The sequence below is a fragment of the Oryza brachyantha genome, chromosome 11 (genome assembly GCF_000231095.2).
Source record: "Oryza brachyantha chromosome 11, ObraRS2, whole genome shotgun sequence".
Taxonomy (NCBI): Eukaryota; Viridiplantae; Streptophyta; class Magnoliopsida; order Poales; family Poaceae; genus Oryza; species Oryza brachyantha.
In genome coordinates this window covers 1,967,046-1,985,119 of record NC_023173.2, presented here as the reverse complement: position 1 = coordinate 1,985,119, position 18,074 = coordinate 1,967,046, and the positions used below count along the sequence as shown (strand labels likewise).

The following is an 18,074-nucleotide window of genomic DNA, read 5'->3' as shown; positions in this document are numbered from 1 at the left end:
GACACTGTTAATTTTTAGGTCTACATCTGACCATTCGCCTTATTTAAAAAAATTACATAATTAATAATTATTTTGTTATAATTAATTAAAAATGGCTTATAATTTTACATATGTGCGCAAAAGTTTTTAATAAGATGAACAGTCGAACATAAAACTAAAATTCAATTATGTCAATTTAAAAAATCCGGATGGGGTAATACAGTTTCTGAAAAAAATCTAGAGTTTGAATGGACTGCTGGGTGAAGTTTCGTAACAAAGCTGATTTTTCTACAATAGCATGTGATGCCTCTTTCGGTGCTCAAGAATATTAAGTACGCTTTTCTCTGAAAAGTTTGATCATTGAAGTGAACTGATTGCATTGATGAACAGAACTCAATATGTAACAAGAAAAAATGGCAGGAATTTAGTGCTTTCTATAAACTTCCTGAAGGTTCCTACGTGCAAAGCTAGCAGAACATTTTCTCCTCCCTCTTAGCTCTGACACCCAGTCCCTGACCGCAAAAGAGAGCGGTAACTCTCAACTACAATGCACAACAGCTCAAGAACTTGGGACGCCACCCACTGCATCCAGCTCCCTCTGCCTCGTCTTGCTGTGCCTCCTCTTCCGCCGTGCAGTGCCAGGAGGTGCCTGAATGATCATGCAAGGCAGATTGAGACACAACCGTATGTATGTTGGTAGAATCAATCAGTAATCCAAGCCACCCAAGACATTGCTAGCTTTGTCACCTTCTCATCGGCGTTAAGGGACTCCATGAGACCTCCCATGCCTGGAAGTGCTTCTTGTCCGGTCATCACACCCATCAGTTTCTGCATCTGAGCACGCATTTGGAAAAGCTGGGCAACCAACTGGCTCACCTGATAGTGAAAAATGCAATGTGCTTTTGTCAGCTGAGCTCCATGGTAACTGGTATGAGCATTTTGTGATGGTCTTTTAACAAAGAGAAGACAAAAATACAACCAGACCTCTTTTTCTGTCTTTCCAGACTCCTCGGCTACTCTTATCCTCCTGTCACGTGATTCAGCCAGTAACTCTGGTTTTTCCCTTTCCTCTGTGCATGCCAGAATACATGCGATTAGGCATCTAGATCTATTACCCAAGGAACCACCATAGCAAGCTTCATTTGTATAGGAATAGTTCCAGAATCATGAGGAACGTACCTGCAGTCATTGCATTGATCATAGACTCAACGAATGCAAGCCTTTTCTCAGCTTCCCGAATTTGTGCAGGAGTAACCTATTTAGAATGAAAACTGATATCAAGTTCTGGAATGTTTCATTTGAAATGTAAACATAATAAAGTGGAGTTGCCAGGCTTGAAAGAACAAATGAATTCCTCAAATTCGTGTACCTTGTTCATTCCTGGAATCATTCCAATTACACGGCTCATGGAACCCATTTTTGCAACATTCTGTGATTGCTTTAGAAAGTCATTGAAGTCAAATTTTGCGCTCATGATCTTCTTCTGTAATTCTACAGCATCTTCTTGACGCATCTGTGTGCAACATCATACAAACACCATACTGTCATATCACCATATTGATTAGGACAAGAAATGGACGAGTGGTTCTACAGGAAGCTACTTACGACTTCTTGTGCTTTTTCAACAAACGAAAGTACATCGCCCATTCCCAAAACACGTTGTGCCATACGGTCAGGATAAAAAAGCTCAAGGTCCTCCATCCGTTCTCCACGCCCTACAAACTTGATGGGCTTTCCAGACACCTGCATGATTCATTAAGTGCTGATCTTCCTTACATATATCAGTTGAAAGTAAGGTAAAAAAGCTACTACCTCCGCATTTTAATACATGACAACGTTGACTTTTTGACACACGTTTGAATATTCATCTTATTCAAAAAATTTATGTAATTATTATTTATTTTGTTGTGATTTGAATTATTATCAAATATATTTTAATTATAACTTAAGTTTTTACATATTTGCACAAATTTTTTGAATAAGACGAATGGCAAAACATATAACAAAAAGTCGACGGCGTCATCTATTATAATACAGAGGAGGGAGTACAAAGGGTACAATACAGTTAACTAGTAAGAATTTAATATAAACCATATATAATCTCAAATAGATAGTCTAATGATGAAAATTTTTTCTTGATAAATGCAGCATGAAGGTTGGAGGATTATGTAGAGATATGCAAATGGAGACTTGGGGAGTAAATTGGCAATCGACAAAAGAAGCAGGAGAAACAAGAGTAATTTGTAGTTCCAACCAACATGGATGTGAAGTAACTTGTATATATGATGGTAGGAAAGTTTTGTGGAAAATAAGGACCTCTTTAACGCTTAGTGCTGCTCCACCCCTGGAATCTCCATCCAGTTTAGTCAATATAGCTCCAGTGATACCAATCTCAATATTGAAGGTGGTGACCAATGCTGCATCTCAGAGAAGTAGTGTAAGTGACTGTTTCAACAATATCGAACAATGGTGCTTTTAAGCTCTTATATTTTATAGGACTGGCAGATAGAACATGTCTTGCTGTAAGAAAAATTTCAGGTTGTTCATGTCACGCTGCTGCAAGGGATTTCATTTTTTGAAACTACATAAATCGAAGTTTGATTATTTGACATACTGGTCCATTGTCATTGACTCAAATGGTTCCACAAGGGTGCCAACATAATCAAATTAGCAACGAAGAGTGTCAAATCATCAAATTTTACCGTTGCTGCTATACCAACAAATAGTGTATTAAATGTTTTGCCGGGTCATGGTGTATTAAATGTTTTGCCGGGTCATGGTGTATTAAATGTTGGTGGTTAATGAAAACATAACTCAGAATAGCAAGAAGAACAGATGGATACCTGCGGCTTCTTGTCCAGTCATGGCATCAACAACAAGCAGAACTTCTGTAGGATTAACCGCCTTCTTCACTTCCTTCAATTCATCCATCATTGATCTGTCAATCTGAATGGCAAAGAAATGAGAAAATGATGTTAGTTAAAATATAGGAAGTTCTGTTAATATGTTGTCTGAGAATATCGCATTAACATTCTGTATAAAGATTAGCTCTTCATAGATCACCCCGCAAAAAAAAAAAGTTCTACATAGATCAAAATTCCATAAAAAGGTATTGACATGTCAGCTAAAAAACGAACAGGAAATACACAGAAGATTGACCTGTAGTCTTCCAGCAGTATCCACTACAATGGCATCGAAATTTCTTCTTTTGGCCTCTTCCACGGCATTCTTGGTTATTTGTGCAGGTCTGGATTCTGTTCCTTCTGAGTAAACTGGTACACCAACCTGATAAAGCCCAAAAATGCACAATCTAATGGAAAATTGTAGTAGTGCATCCAAAAGGAAATTGCAGCGTAAAAGGTCTGACATTTTTTGGGTTTCAAAACGATCTGGGGACTAGGATATATATTCAGGTCCTATGCACGATTCTTAAATATCAAACAAGCAGCTCATTGTTGCAGTTGGAGTTCAAAGTACCTGTTCCCCCAGTATAGTGAGTTGATCAATGGCTGCAGGCCTGTAAACATCTGCAGCAACCAGCATACAACTCTTGCCCTGTAACCTAACTCGGGTATAAGTATCTGTATGTTGTTCAGTCTGGATCTTACTAGATGCTTGAACTAGAAGGCTGAGAAATGTACCAGTTTCTTTAGGTAAAATGCAAGCTTTGCACAAACAGTAGTCTTCCCAACACCTTGCAGGCCTGCCAATAAGATTACCGTGGGACCACTTTTTGCAAATACCAGATCCGATACTTCTCCACCCATCAGTTGCACAAGTTCATCGTGCACAATCTGCATAACCAAGTAGGTTATTTGTACCGCGCTATAAGCAAATAAATTAGTTATTAGTCTAACAAGATAGTCACCGTATTCCTTTTGTGGAAGATGTAGTCATCATATTACATCTAGCATAAACTAACAAGTAATAACTGAACATTCCAAGAATACCATTATGTATGCATGTTTCTGCTAATGTTTTCATTTTCTTCCGGAGAAAAAGCATTTTTAAGTTCAGAAAATATCAATGCGAAATACCTTGCTTTAGAGAACATCAAGATCAAATACTGAACAAATCTTCTTTTAAAAAAAAAATCTCATCCCAAGCAAAAACAACCATTGTTGTCTGCTGATTCCTACTAGCATAGCATACCTTCACTAATTGCTGGTCCGGTCGGACTCCTCTTATAAGATCAGAACCTAAAGCTTTTTCACTTATAGACGAAACAAATCGTCTCACTACAGGCAAACTAACCTGCACAAGAGCAGGAGCTGCATTAGAAAATTCAGGCACAAAATGAAACTATATTGAGAATGCAAAACTGTACTTCAACACACTTACATCTGCTTCCAGAAGTGCTCTTCTTATATCCCTCATTGGTTCAACTATATTTTCCTTCGTCAGTACGTCTAAAACAAGAACAGATCGCATGTACTTTTACGAGTGAGTACAGTGACTCAGTGAGAAGTATTAGTAGGAGTAGATATGTCATATGAACAAATTAAGTAAGCGAATGCAACACAAAATTTGCTTCAAGACAGGGCATCATAGGAAGAATCGAAGGCGCATGGCATCACTCACCGACGCCACGCAGCTTGTTCCACGCGGACTCCAGCCCGGTGGTGAGCTGCCCGAACATCTCTGCCCGCACCACCAGCGCGCTCCCCCTCCTCAGCCTCCTCGTGCCCTGCAACCCCCCCAAAGCAATAGCACAACGTTTAGTGAAACAATGCGACCTTCCACGGAAGTCGAGACGCACGACCGCACGAAGAAAAACAAAAAATAGGGGGCGATCGAACCGGAGACGCGGCGGACAGGGCGCGCCGCAGCGCGGCGTTCTGGGTCGCGCGGAGGCGGGGAGCGCGCGCGGAGAATCGAACGGGGCGGATAGCCTTCGCCGGCGAGCGGCGGCCGCCAACGGCGGCGGTGGAGGAGAGCGCGAACGCGGTGGCCTCCATTGCCGGTGAGCGAGCGAGCGAGCGGGGCGAGGAGGAAGATAAGAAGCAGCTGCAGGTGGGCCCCCAGAAAAGAGGCTGCTCTCTCTACTTGTTTTTGGGCTTCGTGGGCTGTATTTTTACGGCTGAGGGACCCTGTCAAACCTGAGCAATATGACCCAAATAGACTTTCTTTTTCTTCCTAAGAAAAAGGCTTTCTCTTCCAGCTCAAGTTTGTTTTTTTAAAATTTTCAGGTAAAAATACAAAGATGATTTTGATTCATTCTAGGGGGTTTTGTGTCACTTTGTTGCCTGGCTTCCTTTTCACGATCGTTAATAAATGCAGGTAACAAATATTCTTTGAAATGGAACTTTAAGTTTCATTTGGATAATATTTAATGATTAGTCCAAAGCAAGGGGTAACCTCACCTCTTTGCCATGTAATAAAAATATTTGGCCGGAACTTTAAAAGCTTATAAGTAATTTGGATTTTATATAGCATTTATCCATTGCTTTAATCCATTTCTAGATCACACCATTGTAGTGTTTTTTAATGATATTATTGACCTTCAATTTCTCTTGTCCTTTGTCTTTCAGAAGAAAGAAGCCTAACCATCGATCAAAAGCTTTGGGCATCTAGTGCGAGTGAACCAATACCTGGAATAATTTAAGGCCCTCTTTGGAACAAAGGAATTTCAGTAGGTTTTTATATGGTTTGATTAATATGAGAAATTTTTTCTATATATGCTTTTGGAAGAAATGATTGGGCATCCATCCGTGCTATCGAATTCCTATGAGACGTCGTAATCCACGTGAATTTTAGATGAAATTTAAAATGGGGTGCAAACTTACTGGAGCTTCATTTTTGAGTCTTCTGTCCCATCTCAAATTCATGTGTTTTTCTGTGATCCATAAATAATTATTGTTGTAATTTGTCCATGTTTTTTATAATTCTTTATATTTTCTATCTAGTGTTTTTATTCATGTGGAGCTAGGGGGGGTCGATTAATGAATATATGTTATAGAATTTATGTAAGACTGGTTTTATGTCATTCGTTTAGTTGTACATGTAAATTCAATTATTTAAAAATGAAACCGGAACTTCAACAATTTCATGGAATGATGCTCGATTGCTCATATGCTCCTGTAGTTGCACGACAAGTTTTCTATTGCGGTTTAGAATACCCGAGGGACCCTTTTTTTTTTTGCTAAATTGAACTTTTCTATAGTGTAAATGTGTAATATGGACCCTACGGTTCTACTATGTTGGTAAATCATTCGTCTTATTCCAAAAAATTTATGTAAATATGCAAAATACGTCATGTTTAAAGTGTTTTTTATAATAAATTAAACTACAACAAAATAATTAATAATTTTATAATTTTTTTATCAGATGGGTCAATCAAATAAAAAAATAAAAGAACCAGTAGATATTTTTGATATACAAGAATTTCATCAACAAGTGGACAAGCCTCTTTTATAAGGAATATGGCAACAATCTACAAACGTACCCGTGCCCATGTTCAGATTCTTGGATATTAGCATTATACTCACTTGATACCCATCTAATAAAAAAATACACATATCCTATCACCTTTTTGAAATGAAAAAAAATGATGCATGCACTTTGGACCAATAAATTTGCACTCCCTCTCTCTTATTATCAAATTGTACTAAAATTACTTTATAAAATTATATATTATAAAAGAATGGTATGGAAGTTTCCGTAAACATTTTGAAAGCAGTAGGCAGTAGCCACTCCAGTTTCATATAGGCAGACTACAAATAGTTTAGATAGTAGTATTTTCGATATACTCTCTCTATATTTTAATAAATGATGTCGTTAATTTTTTTGTCATACATTTAACTATTCATCTTATTAAAAACATATGTTTTAATTATTTATTTATTGTGATTGAATTTATTACTAAACACTTCCTTTGTTTCACAGTATAATATTTTCTAGTATTTATCTAGATTTATGGATATTACTAAATCTAGTCATATATACAAACTATTTACATGAATAAGTAGATGAATCTATACTATTTTAGAAAATCTTAAAATATAAAACGGTGGGAGCATATTTCAACTATATATTTCTTTTATTTCAACTATATATTTCTTTTAATTTTTAATAAGACAAATTGTCAAACGTGTACCAAAAAGTTAAATGCATTATTTATTAAAATAGTGAGAAAATATTAATTAGATAACACATTGTTCCTTCATCCATGTACATACGCACTGTAGAACGATATGTTCATATGACATTTGAATGTATGTACGTATGTGAAGATGCATCACAAGTTCACAAGTATATAAGCATGTATTAGCACACAAGATAGTATGGTAGTAGCAGTTAATTAAGCAAACGTGTCGCGGCCTATGCATGCAGCTGTTTCTTCTCCATGCATCTCCTCGTCGACGGCGCCCGCACCCACGGCCGCGGCGGCGGCGGCGAACCGCAGCCTGAGCCGGCCGCCCTCCCGCGTCGCCTGCAGCAGATCCTTCCCGGGGATGACCACCTCCAGCAGCAAGAACCTCCCCTCCGCGCGCACTGACCGGAAGCACACGCACGGCTTCCCGCCGCGCCCGATCGACCGTATCGGCGGCGGGAACGACGGCGGCGCCCGCTGCTCCTTCCCTTCGCCGGCGGTGTCGTCGGCGACGGCGTCGCTGGTATCCACGTCCATCTCGTTGACGCCGTGAACGGAGGTTTCGACGACGTCGGCGTTGTCGCCGTCCTTGACCATGTCGTCGGCGTCCACGGTGCTCTCCGACCCGAGCCCCTCGGTGCAGAGCAGCAGCGACCTGGAGCTCTTGAGGCAGAAGCTCGCGCTCCGCTTGAAGGTGGCGCCGCCGCTCGCCGGCGCCTTGAGGAGGGCGTCCAGCGACGAGTCGTCCTTGCTCTTGTCGGCCGCGACCGCGTCGGTGACGTCGAGCCACGACACCGTGCGGCGAGGCAGAGGAGGAGGCGGCGGCGGCGGCGGCGAGGGCCGCGCGGCGCGTACGGCCGCGGCGACGTGGTCGTGCTGCTTCTCCTGGAAGTGGAGCTCGCCGAAGATCTCGGTGAAGGACGCCGAGTCGACGAGCTTCTTGTGGTGGGTGTGGTTCCACGCCGACAGCGCCTCCAGCAGCGTCGGGTTCTCCGGCAACGGCTTCTCGAACAGCCGCTTCAGCGCGCCGCCGTCCGCCGCCATGCGTGCCAACCAGCAACTCAACAGCAAGCTTACTACTGTGGAGTAAACTTACCCTGCAAAATATATACTAGCAGAAGCGAACAAAAATTTCAGCTAAAATACACGTGAATTTCACATAAAGCAGTTTAATTCTCGTATAAATATTTCCAATGAATTTTCCCGTGTTCAAACAAAGCCTTAGGAGAGTGATCAGATCATCAGATATATATAAAAGCAGTGCAAGAGCCAACTAAAGAGAAGGAAATGAAGTGATTGAGAAAAAAATATAATGCGCGATGTATTAATTTACCTCCAAATTACTGCGTCAATCAGGGCTCAATTAATTTTCTGTGCAATTCTTCAGAGTGAAGACATGTATATATATAGGGAGAGAAATCATCTGGTAAGAAGGTTGTGGATTTTAAACTCTTTGGGGATGTCCTCCATATGCTATCTAGATAGTAACTAAAAATTTAAAAAAGTTTATAAAGATAGATTAATTTGAGATATATCACTGCACAAACATGCTATGTAAAAATATGAATTCTACACTTCATAATAAAAATAATAAATTAAACTCTGAATATCATACATATACTCACAACCATATTTGTTAATTTTATATGTATTATAGAAGTCATACTTAAACTTACATGTTTGCGAGTGATATATCTTATATTAATATATCTTTATAATTTTTTATGATTATTTAAGTAGCATGCAATAGATGGGTGGATATACTTTTTTATAAAAAAGAATAAATGTTTAGCGAGAGAAAAGGAATCACCAATCCAGAAAAGATGCAGCGGTTTCTGTGGCTGTGGGATGGGAATATTTCTTTTTCACAAGTGGATCTGGTACTGCATGCAATTTGACGACCCTGTAATTTTGCATGAAAAAAAAGAGAGCATTTTTTCAGCTTTGTGTTCCTTTCAACGCTACACTGTCAGTGTGTTCACTACTACAGGAATGTTCAGAATCTTGATGCTGTCATCCATGACCAGGACGCACGATTACTGTGGTAACCTGCTTTTACTGCCAGGGTATGGTAGGAAGACCCCGGTACATCGACAGTCTAAAAAAATGTATTTTTTATAATGAGTTTTATACGTATTCTTAGCGATCTAAAATGTAAAGTTGGAAAATAATCTTCGTGAAAACCCAAAAAATCAACTTTAAGTTTAAGGTTTAAAATTCATTAGTACTGTGAATTTTAAGGTCAGTGAGAATAATACTCTTTGGTCATGGAATTCGCACTTGGCACTTGTTTTGTCAGTATTGGAGTGATTTTGATGTGCCTTTTTGTGTGGCATGGACAGACTACAGATTAGGATTGAAATAATGATGAGCAATTTTACAGACTTTCAGAAGGTATCATGAGGTACCAAAATTTTAGTGCAGGTCAAGTACCGTAAAATTGCTTAATAATGATAAAGATCTGATCAGTTTTCCACTGTCTACCCGAACAAATTCTGATATCACTGTGTGGGAAGAAGTAACTGGCCGGCATGATGGTTTTCCCAGATCAACTCTGTACTCTGTCAATAAGAAATACAATACTGTTTAAAGAGTTTCCAAGTTCCAAGACCTATAGGGAACAAAGATGTGATTGTCACAAGAGCAAGGGGAGATCTGTACCTTATATAGCTGAGCAAGCTGAAAAATCTGTAGTTCTTTAATTGTCTGAATTTTGTTTCTGAAAGATATACATTCCTGTCTGGATGAGATGACAACTGGTTCTTCGCCACTTTTGTCGAAACCCAAAAATCTTGCAAAGGATTCAGCAAACGAAAAGGATTGAAGGTGAGAAGGTAGAATTTTTTTTCGTATCCATTGATTGGCAAAGCTCCTAAACTTTACTCTGTTCTTTTATACAGAAAAGGAATAACATCTTTTGTGAAAATCGAAAAAAAATCTTGGAACAGATTCAGCAAATGAAAAAGGAACGAATGGGAGAAGGTAGAATAAAGCTTTCTGATGCAATGAAAGGACATGTATACGATGGCTGAGAGCTCAGTTCAGACAGTTCAGTGATGAAAACTGCATTATCTCCTTAAGAGTGTTCAGTTTTCTCTTCCTTTGCAAAATACACACTCATGAGGTGGATTGAACAAATGAAAATGATAAAAGTGTAGGGATGAGCGGTTATCGCTGAGGAAAAGTATGGATAATTCAACTGCAAGTTCTTTTTTCTTTCTTCAAAAAGAACAGGAGCAGCTCTGAAAGTAACACAATGTGAATTCACTAGAGTTGATTCATTTCACCAGAATAAATTGACCATACTGTAGGACATGACTGGCAAATCCAAAACTATTAAAGAGCAATGTGAATAAGCATAGCATAGACATCCCTGAACGTCCATTAACTTGGCATTATAATGGCATGGATCTAATTAATCCTTAAAGAAATGTATGTGCAAACTAAGCATTTTTTTTTGTTGCATTCACAGACAACCTCATGTACTCACAGACAAGACAAAATAAGTTAGCCATATCAAAACACCATGGTCATGATCCAACAATAAATTTTAAACATGACAAAATTGAAAAATGTGCACGTACGCCGATCTCGACCTTAAGGAAACATTGGGTCATAGATTACATGACAATAGGGGCAATAACAATAACAATAACAATAACAATTGGTTTCATCTCCATGCTTCAATCCGTTCAATCTTCGAGTTTATCCTGCTCACAATGCTCGCACCTTTTGATTTCTCAGCTGAGGGAATGGCGCTTGTTTCAGACTGCCCTTTGCCCTTTCTTGTCCTCCTACTATTCAGGCTACGGCTGCCCTTTCGTTGAAGTGAGCTCACAGCTTCAGCACATAAAGGATCAGCAGAAGGTTGGGAGCAACTACTGGAGCCTTCTGTGATTGTCTGAACTTCACTTGTCTGCATGGTGGAAGCTGCAGTTTTTCTCTGGACAGGACTAGCTTCAATTGGCTTGTAGCCGTTTTCATGTGCGGGACTGTTAAGAATGGGCTCCTCTTGGACGAAAGATGAACGTGTGGATCCTTCCTGGAGGAGAGACTCGAGCGTGAGGCAGGGTTTGTGATGCCCACTTTCATCTGATGGATCCTTGTGGGGAAGAGATTTATCCTCCAGATTGGACTCTTGTCTACCCTTGAGGGTCTTCTGTATTAGCATCTTGAGAAAATTCATCACTTGCACCGCATACATCAGTGCAGTCAAGGGATCTGACATCTGCATTACATGTGCAAAACAGTGAGCACCTATCGCGTTCGTTCAAATTGCAAGTTTATTATTAGGACAGCGCATCACCTGAGTCATATTTGGTGCAAAGACCATAGCAATATTGCGAGCATTCATCTTGTTTATCTGTTCTTCTTGGACAACATCAGCCATCAAATTAACTGCCCACTCAAGTAAAGCTGCTTCAGCTGGTGGAAGGCATTTGGCAACTCGAGCACAGTCCTCTTCAGATTGGCATTGCATCACCTGTTCAGGTGGGATTGAATCCAGAACCCCACTTGGCAGTTCCCTAAACCAGGCCTGGCATAGAAGGACAAATAGATGGAGTGATATCCCTATAGATTTGCCATATAAAATAGTATGTGTTTTGATTGGTTCACAGTCTCAGGGACACAGGACTAGTAGCTTCCATTAAATTGATTGCCACAGTTAACTACTTGTATAAGAAAAGATCAAATTTGCAACAAATGCTTACCAAATAGCACCAAAAGAACTTGTGGAAGTATCTCTGGCGCAGAGAGAAGATTGAGTTCCATTCAAAAGCAAAAAAATGGGTTTTCTGATAGGTGTTAATATGAAACTCTACTACTGAAGATGAATACAACTGCTAATTAACGAGTCCCCAAGTGAAGAACATGCAACGTTCTGGGACAATATATGCGACAATGAAGATAATGCAGTCAAAGAATCACATAGGATACATGTTAGAAAGAGGCTTACTTTGATTAGGCCTGACAAACAGTGAATATCAATGCCATCTGGCACAATTCCACTATTTAACTGTTCTCTCACAATCTCCTCCTGGCTATTCTCTGCATTTATGCGAAAAATACCTTCTGCCTGTAAAGTAAAAACAAGATAACATTTATTTCATCAGAACAAGCTATAAACCAATGATGAAAAATAAAATAATCAACTAAATGCTTAAAAATCACACCCGAAGACCGCCTTGTTCATAAAGACGTCTTTGCATCATCAAGAGAATCGTTGGAACACTGCTTCCTCTAGAATCATAGGAACATTGCATTGACTCAGTTGAAACGCCAAAGACACTTGCACTGCATTTTAAATTTTGATCAGCTGAAAAATACCAACAGCTGATGTAAACATGAGCAGGAACTAAATTCTAGAGTTTATTTATCAAAAGTGCACAGTATCATCACCAGACATGTGCATCTTGCAAAAGTAGGATAATAGGATACCACCATATGAAAATGAAAGCACGTCGCCATCGGGCATCGAAGATTTTTATTTTTTGAATCATGTCAAGCATATTGTAATGAACCAACTTTTAATTGTTCGGATGGTATAAATGAACACTCTGAATTCTTATATAAGTTATACCAGGATTCCTGCAAATTTTCTCATGATTAAAAGCATGACATCAGTATAAATATGTGAAGAAAATTCACATTATTATTTTGGTTCTGAAATAAAAATGGTTTGGTAAATAACTCAGATGCTCAAATTGTCCTGGGAATTATGTTTCATGTTTTTTCAAAAACTTTGCTCAGTTTCCTCATTACAAAAGTTTCCCAATTGTTGACTGAGCACAACTCATATGCTGCAGTCTCATTGATCACATAGCAGCAAGCCAGCAAATATTCAGTTTGAAGATGTATTATAGGTGTTTGTGCCACTTTATCTTCTTTTGGAGGCAGCATGCTCCCAGAATCCCATCCTTCTATAAAGTAGAAACTGGTAACCGTTTTTTTCCATTCTTTATAGATATCCTAAAACTAATTACTCACACCCTGCCATTCCCAATGGATAATAATATACAATATGCACATGCACTTCGCTTAAGCCATAAAGGAGAGCAAAACAAAAAATAATGTTTTATTCAAGCTACTAAGTGCGTTTTAAAATGAGTTTGAGAGTGACAAACAGTACTGCAACAATAAAGGCGTCATCCAACTAATTTAGCACTAGATGAATGCTCCAATATAAGGTAGTACTTGATAAATAGTGTAATTGAATGGCAAGCACAAGGGTTTACATGAAAAAAGCCAATATGTGATATAGCTGAGATAATACAACTAAAGAAATATCATCACAAAGGCATGCTCTTTTCTTTAAATTCCAAGAACCCAGTTATAACAGTAATACTTATACTCGGACACGTGATACTGAAGGTTCTTTTGGTTTGTTTCTCACAAGTCAAAAAAGGACTGGCATTTACAGGAACATGAATGAAAAACTACTACTGAATAATAAGGCCGGAATTAAGCAGGTGAACAAATGGCTACAGCTACCCAAACACAGAATATTAAAATAATTCAAATATAGATCTGCCTCATTCCTGTACCAAATTTATAAGCGATCATGATCTGTGAATGTACGCTTCATTTTGTAGCTAACCCTCATTATACAGACCCCATCAGGCTCACATGGAAGCAAAATGCATTTGCAGAATCATTTAAAGGTGACCGGCATAATCATATGACATAAGATGCTACAGTAAAATTATGCGACAATATCAAATATCAGAGCATCGAGAGACATGATTGACTAATTATTAATCAATGGAACGTGAAGAAAACACAATACGAACGATTTGTACAGACTGTGGTCCGAAGCCTAGCCATCATGAGTATAGAAAGTTCAAATCCAAGGGAGGCTACAAAGTTTATACACGATAGAACTGAAATTCAAGTATTCAAGAGGAATCTAATACATACAGGAAACAATAGAAAATTGCCTTTATACGAAATTTCGAATCAAACCAGCCTAGAGGTCGCAATGAGGACAAATGTGCCATGTACGATGATGAAAACCACTGAACTTTAACAGATACTAGAACAGTTCTATTTACTTACAACTGAGCAAAAACCAAAATTTTCGTATAGCAGTTCATATGAAAACACCTCCAAAATGCAATGGAGAGTGAGAAAGGAATTCACATTTCCACAAAAATAGAATTCCAACTGAAACTGAAACTGAATGTTCAGAGTAAACAGCACATTGTTGAAAGCTTGAGCCCAATACCTCGCACTGGGAGCCCGGCGGGGAACCTCGGGCTCGAACTCGACGGGGAGCCCCAGGAATCCATGGAACCTATCGAAGGTGACGTGCGCCACATGCTGCACATCCGTCGGCCACCCTATCTCCATCCCACACTCGCCGCCGCCGCCGCCGCAGCCACCCTCCTCCGTCCTGCACGGGAGCAGCGACTTCCTCAGCAGCTCAAGCAGCAACGCCAAGAACGACCACCGCTCCTCCTCCTCCTCCAATGACCCTTCGCCCTCTTGCTCGCGTCGCTCTCGCTCTCGGAGTCCTGTAGGGCTCTCCCGGCTGCTTCTTCTTGGGAGCACATCGCTGTCTCCATTGGCTAAATAGCGGCGGGAGAGGGAGAGGGAGAGGGAGGAGGAGGAGGAGGAGGCGCGGCTTGTGGGGGAAGCGAGGTTGGTCGGGCCCCGGAGGAGCGCCACCTCCGTCGTCATTGCTTCCTCCTTTTTCTCTCGATTATTATCACGAACTGCGATCTGGCGCGCGCGGCGGCGTAGGGCCGATTCAGAGGGGGGGGGGGGGGGGGGGGGGGGGGACGGCGAATCGGGAGGCGTTTCTTGGGATTTCTCGGGTGGTGATGGGGGGCAAAATGCAGAGAAATGATTCTCGTAGTGGAGTTCTTGGTGGATTGCTAGTTTAGAATCTCCCCGCCGCAGATTGGGATTGGTTGCGCGTGGTCCAAATCCACGATGAAATGGCAATGGGCAAACACAAAAAAAGGAGGGATTTTTAAGCCAAGAAAATGGGATGGGGGATCTCTGGTCCCCCAAAAAGATGGGACTTTTAACTGGAAAAAGATGAAATCTTTGGACTGTTTGGTGGATAATGGGTAAGAATTTAACTTTTTTTTGTGGAGGTGGAGTTGGATTGAAGGGAGGGTTAGGAGCCAGGGTGTGATGAAACCATCATCCCTCTGCTGCTGCTGCTGCTGCTGCTTTGTTCATCTCTTCCTCCTCTTTTTGGCCATGAACATGCATGCACACATGGATGGGCATGCTCCTCGCTTCCCGTTCACGCGTGCGCTCCATGTCGTCTCTCTCTATTTAAGGGTGCCATCAAAAGAAATTAGTCTACGCAAGTTGCGTTCGTCGCTGCAAGTACAGATTTACGGTAGGGAAATGTCAATTGTTGTCGAGTTCTTGTGAGCTGTTTCTGAGATGTGATGTGCAGTACACTTGCTTTAGGGAAGTCCGGAACGAAAACACTGTCTTTACGTTCGTGTACGAGTTGTATTTATATTCTAAAATTTAAATTTTAATTTAGATTAACTTTAAGAGTTTTATCATGGTTTATTTACGATCTTGGCTATATTTTTTTATCACTAAGAACACATATATAAATATTTTATTTATAAATTATTTTTTATTTATAAATATGTCATTTGGTTTTTTTCCTAAAAAATACAAAGAATAAGCCCTATTATTGTATAGGTACAACTTAAGACCTATAACATATTTTTATTAGTGGTCTCCAAGTAAATTTGATGACGCAGAAGAGGAAATAAATGGAAGATAAATGACATTGCCACGTGACCATGAATAAGAGTTATCTCTTATTATTATTAAAGACAATTTTGTCTCATAGGATAAATAAAAGGAAATGAGTGTTATTTTGGTCTATTAATAGTTAGAGACATTATCATCTTAACTCAACTCTAGTGATAATTATTGATTAAGAGAATATAGCTAACTCTAACATAGTATATACCTTGATTAACTAATATCCATTCTAAAATATAAGTATCTTTAGATTATTTAGTATAGACTAAGAAAAATGTTAGAAGATTCCCTTTCAATCACTTTCCTGGTTAATTTTTGATTTTTGAATTGTTTAGATTTTTTTTCTAACCATCCGGTTGGCTCTGAAATTATTGAAATGATCAAAATTATGATAATTAGTACATAAGTGATTATATTATGATATAAATTTAAATTATAGAAATATTTATATTTTGGGAGAGGGTGAGTACTCGTGTGGAGGTTGGTCTCCACTTCTATCTTTCGCTAATACTGCATGTTATCTACTTACACTGAGGCTCGTAATAATGAAAGCCCATGTCGTTGCCCTTAGTATTTTGGAATTGATAGATATACTTTGTTGTTCCTGTTGTTTTGATATGGGATAGTCCGTTATTTTTTGAGCTATGTCAAAGTGAATAGATATAAATGTAAGATCGTACTAAATACTACTCATTTTGCTCTGAGGAGACTTTATTTTTAATCCAATTCACGCGTACCAATATAAAGCTAAAAAAACTAAAATACTTTTTGTTTTTTCAAACTCCAATGCGATTGTCCTCCATTTTAATAAACTCCAATAATTGTTTCACAGCTTAACAAGCTCCGATCTACCATTTTTTTCAAAGATGAAGTTCTTGTGGAATAAATAAAATGGGCAAAAACTAGAATCTTTAGGGGCGGAAGGAGCAATAAAGTACTTTCGGTTACAAATCTACCTATACAATTCGGATGTTGTTATTTTAAAAATATTGCTGAACAGAGTAAGACAACATAAAACCTAGAGCCGATGGTTATTTGTGGATGGTGAAAGTATACTTGTTTAGACCAATAAAAAAATGGATAAGAAGTGAAAATTGACATGGAGTGCTTGTATTCATGATGAGACTATGTTTAAGTAAGATTCTCATATATAAGTGGATGTGTATCTACAATAGCAGGCTATAAGCGAGCTATAAATATATTTTAAGAAGATAAAAGATGAGAGATAAGGGCAGCGGGCTACTAATTTATAGCCAGCTGCAGTACGGATTACAAGACACATGTGTGTATAACAGGTGAGACCGAATATTAGTTGTGTAGTCTATGCTATTGTAGAAATTAACTATTAAATTGACTATAGACAAGTTAGAGCGAATAGTTGGCTATACTATTGAACTTGCTCTTATGGGTATGTGAGGATCTTAAAGACCCCCTAGCGACTGGATCCCTGCAGAGAACTTTAGGAGAGAGGGGAGGGGAGTTTAGCGGCTCGAAAAACATGCACATGTATTATGTATATCTATATTTGTGTGTTCCAATAAAAATTTGTGTGTTCTAATAAAAAGCTTAGTATTGAGAATATTAAATTATGCTTAACATATGGCTGACTTGGGGCGAAATAATTATTGAAATTCGCTAATGATTGAAGTTAGGTTCGAGCTCTCGATCAATACCGAATTATTTTCATTACTATACTTCCTTTTTCGAGCTTTTGAGAAAATTCAATTGAGAAGAGAAAAAGAAAACAACATTCGACTATTCGTCTCATTAAAAAAACATAATTATTAATTATTTTGTTAGAAATTAATTTTTATTAAAGATACATTAAACATAACTTAGTTTGACATATTTGCATAATTTTTTTAAATAAGACTAATGGTTAAACATAGAGTGGTTATATTCACGACAAAACTATGCTTAAGGAAAGATTCCTCTACAGAAGTGAGGACATGGATCTATGGTGGGTGTCGAGGATCTTAAAAATCCTATAGCTCCTGGATCCCTATATAGAACCAGGAAAGAAGGGAGGGGAGTATAAGAGATGGGCCAAAGAAATTTGTTGGTTTCATAGGATATATTCCTTTGAAAATTCCAAAGCAATCCCCTTCATCAGTAATATGTTGGTTTCATAATTCATTTTTTTAGTTATCTGAGATTTTTCTATATTTGATCCAAAGAGTTCATGTGTCATTTTAAGTTTCTCTGTCTCTTGACATTTCTTCAATTTATGGGTTCCATGGAAACAGCCCCTTGATTA

General features: G+C 38.9%; 3 protein-coding genes across 3 annotated transcripts; all 3 read right to left on the bottom strand.

Annotated features, from left to right (window-relative positions):
* Positions 1-254: 254 nt before the first annotated feature.
* On the bottom strand, positions 255-4,975 carry LOC102710065 (signal recognition particle 54 kDa protein, chloroplastic-like). The gene is made up of 15 exons (XM_015842077.2): positions 4,779-4,975; positions 4,561-4,666; positions 4,321-4,388; positions 4,132-4,233; positions 3,621-3,773; positions 3,457-3,534; positions 3,139-3,264; positions 2,823-2,925; positions 2,296-2,396; positions 1,585-1,722; positions 1,349-1,492; positions 1,159-1,234; positions 964-1,049; positions 727-855; positions 255-628 (listed from the first exon to the last, which is right to left on the bottom strand). Exons 1-15 carry the CDS (start codon positions 4,935-4,937, stop codon positions 539-541), a joined length of 1,659 nt encoding a protein of 552 aa, XP_015697563.2. The 5' UTR covers positions 4,938-4,975; the 3' UTR covers positions 255-538.
* Positions 4,976-7,081: 2,106 nt separating this feature from the next.
* LOC121055784 (protein FAF-like, chloroplastic) lies at positions 7,082-8,450 on the bottom strand. The gene is made up of 2 exons (XM_040529028.1): positions 8,406-8,450; positions 7,082-8,183 (listed from the first exon to the last, which is right to left on the bottom strand). The coding sequence occupies exon 2, from the start codon at positions 8,114-8,116 to the stop codon at positions 7,280-7,282; it is 837 nt and encodes a 278-aa protein (XP_040384962.1). The 5' UTR covers positions 8,117-8,183; positions 8,406-8,450; the 3' UTR covers positions 7,082-7,279.
* A 2,155-nt stretch (positions 8,451-10,605) lies between these two features.
* Positions 10,606-15,356, bottom strand: LOC102721313 (rho GTPase-activating protein 4-like). The gene is made up of 5 exons (XM_040529040.1): positions 14,298-15,356; positions 12,247-12,367; positions 12,030-12,149; positions 11,379-11,609; positions 10,606-11,300 (listed from the first exon to the last, which is right to left on the bottom strand). The coding sequence occupies exons 1-5, from the start codon at positions 14,750-14,752 to the stop codon at positions 10,743-10,745; spliced, it is 1,485 nt and encodes a 494-aa protein (XP_040384974.1). The 5' UTR covers positions 14,753-15,356; the 3' UTR covers positions 10,606-10,742.
* Between the last annotated feature and the right edge of the window lie 2,718 nt (positions 15,357-18,074).